The sequence below is a fragment of the Apodemus sylvaticus genome, chromosome 5 (assembly GCF_947179515.1).
Source record: "Apodemus sylvaticus chromosome 5, mApoSyl1.1, whole genome shotgun sequence".
NCBI lineage: Eukaryota > Metazoa > Chordata > Mammalia > Rodentia > Muridae > Apodemus > Apodemus sylvaticus.
This window is the reverse complement of record NC_067476.1, coordinates 110,142,634-110,147,578: the sequence shown is the minus strand read 5'-3', so window position 1 is coordinate 110,147,578 and position 4,945 is coordinate 110,142,634. Positions and strand designations below refer to the sequence as shown.

Genomic DNA, 4,945 nt, shown 5'->3' with positions numbered 1-4,945 from the left:
TTTGAAGGAGAGAGCATGAAATGTCATTTGTGATGGTGCTCGCATTTGATCGCAGCCATGGGGAGGCAAAGGCAGGTGGATCTCTTGTGAGTTTGAGCTCAACTTGGTCTACGTATCCAGTTCCAGACAAGTCAAGGTCACATAGTAAAACTGTTTTTTAAAAATACAAAAAGGAAGGAAGGAAGGAAGGAAGGAAGGAAGGAAGGAAGGAAGGAAGGAAGGAAGGGAAAAGCAGGCCATTTGCTAGACGTTAGAAACAGAAGAACAAGGAATGAGGTGTAATGGGAATGCCAGCAACTAGCTGTGCTATATAGAAGATGAAATGTTAATGACTCTGGGTCACAGGCGTCCACCCTGAGCTAGACATCAAGTTCACAGGAGGTCCCTATAGAAATTGGTAGGGTTGCCCGTCCCATGGCCTGGTGCAGGCAGGCACCACTACAATAAGCAGATGTGAGATAAATAGTGGGGAACATAGGGGAACTAAAAAGTGTGTGTGCTACAGAGAAAGGCGAAACTGGAAATGGTGATGGTGGTGACGGGTGGGAGAGGGCTGATGGACACGCTGTCACTGCCCAGGAAGGTGTGCAGAATGGCCACCTGGAGCTTATGGCGATGCAGACTCAGCTCCCCAAGCCCTCTGCCTGGCCTTGAAATCCTCCTGGCTCTTGGCAACCATAGAAACCCAAGATGAAGAAAGGTTGACGTTCTGGATTAGATCTCCATAAAGGACCATCACGGTCCAGGAAGCCGCTGGAAGCCATGTTGGTATCTACAGTCCGTGCTGCTGCCCCAGGATGGGTGAAGCCTGAGATCAGTGGAGACACAAGTCTGTGCCTCTGACTGATGACTTGATGAAGCCCTTGGGCTTTGCTGCCTGTGGGGGATGGGCTGGGGGATGGGAAGGGAAGCATCCTGATGTGAGCAGCATTTGTAGCCACCTGAGACCACATTGAAGCATCTGTCCATGGACTGTGCAGCTGCTGTGAGCCGTGAGTGGGTTAGGGGCCCTGATATGGCCAGTCCACTTCATGTCTGCGGTTACCACTGAAGCAGGCTGCCTAAAACCATGTTCATTGTCTGTGGGTGTGGGTGTGGGTGTGGGAGGGCTGGCCCTGCCCCTCACTGGTTCTTCTCGGTCAACAGCTTCTGGTGTGGATGAAAGCTGAGACTCATCCTCCTATGAGCCACTAAGACTTCAACCATGTTCCAGTGAATAAGTGGACAAAACAAAATGGACTTACCTTTTCCTTTTGCGAGAGCGTCCTAGGGGAGGGGAGCAGACATGGGAAAACTGGGAAGTGAGCACAATGAGAGTGCTTGATGTGAGATTCCCAAATAATCAATTTAAGGGGGGAAAAATGGATAGAGTTCCTGAAGAAGGCTCAGAACAACCCTAGCTCTTGAGTGCTTTACCCCAGGGCAGAGGGAATGGGTGTCGGGGCAGGTTATGCACCCTTCATTCAGCCCCAGGGAGCCAGTGCCCTCCAGTCTGAATGCCCTCAGCCAGCACACATCTGCACACCACACACTGGGTAAATGTGGTCTCCAAGGAAGTGGTGCTCTGATCAGGGAAGCACAGGAGCTGCTGCTGTAGGACTGAGGCCTGCCTCTGCCTTCCTAACCCTCCCAGTTCAACCACGAGCTAGAACCTGTACGGGAAAGACCCCAGGCCAGGGCAGAGCACTCAGTTGTTCCGCCCATCCCAGGCACAGACTTGAGACCGGACGGTGTGGTACTGCTCTTTTTTTTTTTTTTTAAACAAAACACTGTTTTTATTGACACAACCTCAATGTTCTATATAAATATAAAGTGCCGTTTCCAACGCCCCCTCCCTGGCCCACGGGGCTGGGAGGAAGTCAGGGAGGGAGCGTTAAATGTCAGTTGAACAAAAATAACTTTTCAGCACCAATTACGGCAAGATGCCCACACACTCACACACAACAGCAAGATGTCGGTAATGACACACACCACTTCCCGGGTCTCCTGGGAGCACAAGGCTTAAGTTTTCAGTCAAGGGCTGCACACCCTAGACATGGTTTCTGCTTGTCACAGCTTGTTTTCTGAGCCCCTGGGTTACCAAGGGCTTTAATATATAATGGGATGGCAATACACGGGTTTAAAGTCCAATTAATTTCTGCAAGTCAAAGGAGGGAGTAAGGGCCAGCCCTTAAGCCCCCTCAGAAGAGCACCATATCAGAATAGCCGTCATTTCCTAGCACCCCAGTGTGACGACAAGGTGAGGAGGGAGGAGCCGGGCCAGAGAGGAGCCTAGCTGTCCACAGCAGCTTCCCCCAGGAGTCCGTGAAAGCCAGAGCTGTGGGGTGGGGCCAGGCTGGGCTTGCCTCAGTGGCACAGCACCTGGGTCTCAAGTTGCAGCAGCTGCCCCATGAAACTGAAGTTGGGGGAGATGACGCCCCGACGGCGCTTGACAAAGTCAAAGGCCTCGTCCAGCCGTACTCGGTGGCTCTGAATCAGGTACGCCAGGCAGATGGTGGCCGAGCGAGAGATGCCAGCTTGGCAGTGCACCAGCACCCGGCCCCCACTGTTCTTCACGGAGTCTGAAAGGAAATGGGGAGCGGAGAGTCAGATAGGAAGGTGGACAGAGGAGTCAGGTGCCCCGAACCGTCTCCCCTACAGTTCCCACAGACCCCTGGGCTGAGGCTCCCTTACCAATGAAGCCGATAGCCTCCTGGAACCAGGCACTGATCTCCACCATCTGGTTATCTTCTACCGGAATGCTCTTGTAACGGAAAAGACCCTCAAAGTGGTTGGGGCAGCTGGCAGAGACATTGAGAACGGCTGTGATTCCACAGGCCTGCAGCCCCTGAAGATCTGAGGAGTGGTTGCAGCTGCCCAAGTACAGGTAGGGCAAGATTTCCACAGGACCGCCCTGTAGGAGAAAGGGGAACTTGGTGAGACCTCACTCAGCCTTGGCCTGGAAGGCTAGATCAAGACATCTTGGGCTTGCTAGCAACAAGAGGCACTCTAGGCCAGTCCTTCTGACCAAGGACAGAACTTGAAGTCTTGAAGCCACAAGGGTTGAAGTCTTGAAGCCACAAGGGGACATATGTTCAAACACCGTGTGCCACATATTCCTTAAAGTCTGTATGAAGATATACACATTCACACATCTCACATACACTCCCCACACAGGGGAATGTGTACTTGAACACACCCCTGGCTTTCCCCACTGGCTCTCTCCAGAGGCATCCCTCTAGAATGCACAATATAAGGCTAGATATGAAGACAAAGAATTTGAATATCAATTTACCTGGTCATAGACCGGAACCCTCAGGTCAGAGTTGTTATTTTCGAGCCCAGCAGGAGGCAGGGCCTGGGCAGGAGCTTCAGAGCACAAATCCGGACAGTATGCCTGGAAGCTTTCAAAACCGCCTGCGGGAAAAGCAAGAAAGGATATGATTAGCCAAGAAGTCGTACGCGGGGGTCAGGGCTCGGGGCTCGGGGCTCAGGGCTTGGGCTCACCTCGCAAGAAGCACACGGCGGTGGGTCCCGCGCGCATCTCTTGTTGCAGTGCAGCTAGCAGCAGGTGAGCGGGGCCGTCGGGCGAGAGCTCGGCCACCGACGCGCTGCTTTCGTCCAGCACCACGGCGCGGGCCAGCTCCCCGCGGCCTAGGCGCGCCCGGAGCGCGCGGTCGGGCAGCAGACAGGCGAGGGCGGCGGCGGGAGTGCCGCGCGCACGGCGCCGCAGCAGCGCGTTCCAGGGCACAGGTCGCGCGGCGCGCACGTGGCTCCGGCAGAAGGCCAGGAACGGGCGGCAGTCAAGCAGCAGCGTGCGCTCGGCCTCCCGCGGCTCCCGCAGCAGCGCGCCCAGCGCCGCGCACTCTAGCTCGCACGCCGCCTCCAGCCCCATGGCGATCGGCATCGCAAAGCCCCCTGCTTCCCGCGGTTCTCTCCCTCGGCTCTGGCAGTGCGGCGTCTGTGTGGCGGGGACTGACGGCTCTGGGCACTCTTCGTCGCGCCCGGGCTTAAGTACTCGAGGGCTGGTCCCTCGGGTCACCATACAAGGGTAGAGCAGGAAGGCGCCGGTGTCCGCCCCCGCGGCTTCACGTGGGGATCTGGCTGGGCCGCCCCTGGGGCTCCCGGAGCGGACAGGGGGTGGGTGGGGCGGGGCATCAGGGGGAGGGACACGCGGGGGAAGAAACTGGGAACCAGACCGTGACAAGTGCCGGCCTGGCGTCTAGAGGTCCCACCCACGTCTCCCCAGTGTATACCCCTCAGTGCTCGCCACGCTTTGTCGGGCTCCAGGCTGCTAAGTGCTTAGAAACTCAGTTTCTCAGCTCCAGGGAGCCTTTGAGTTACTTCGGGTCTTAGGCTTCCTCGTTTTCCCATTTTCTCCCAGGGTTTTCATTCTAGGAATTTCGATAGCAAAAATAGACAGATTACCTGTTGCTACTGATGATGATATACTATTAGGAAAGACACTAGCTGTCTCATTTTAGAGAACTTAGGAAAATGTTTGTCTCCTCTTCCCATGCCTGGCACAGGCCCAGCGGGACCTGGGTCTGGAGAGCTTAAGCGGGGAAGGGGAGCAGGGTCCTGTGACGAGTTTCCACTTATGACTAGGACAGTTTCTTTCCCCAGGGGCCCAGGGAAACCCCCAAGAGCCTAAAAAGAAGTACTTCCCATATCACAGGCCTGGGCTGAAGAGGAACTCAGCTGACGATGCTGGGCTCTCCCCAGGGCCTAGCCAGGGCCTAGCCAGGCCTGGCGGGAATTTTAGGGGAAGAACTACTCACAGAACCTGTCCCCTTCCGACCCCTTAGGAGCTGCAAACCCCTCTGGGACAGGCCCTAGTCCCACACCAAGCTGTAAGAATGAAAAACTCGAGTGCCTGCCCACCCGGCTCCCCTCCTGGATATAGTGAGGCCCAGCTGCACGTGGGCCCCCAGGAGACTTCTGAGTGGGGGGCAAGAAAGTTAGT

General features: G+C 55.7%; 1 protein-coding gene across 1 annotated transcript; it reads right to left on the bottom strand.

The window, feature by feature from the left end:
* Positions 1–1,744: 1,744 nt before the first annotated feature.
* Dusp2 (dual specificity phosphatase 2) lies at positions 1,745–4,042 on the bottom strand. Its single transcript, XM_052183538.1, has 4 exons — positions 3,487–4,042; positions 3,275–3,396; positions 2,674–2,893; positions 1,745–2,561 (listed from the first exon to the last, which is right to left on the bottom strand). Exons 1-4 carry the CDS (start codon positions 4,022–4,024, stop codon positions 2,347–2,349), a joined length of 1,095 nt encoding a protein of 364 aa, XP_052039498.1. The 5' UTR covers positions 4,025–4,042; the 3' UTR covers positions 1,745–2,346.
* Positions 4,043–4,945: the final 903 nt, after the last annotated feature.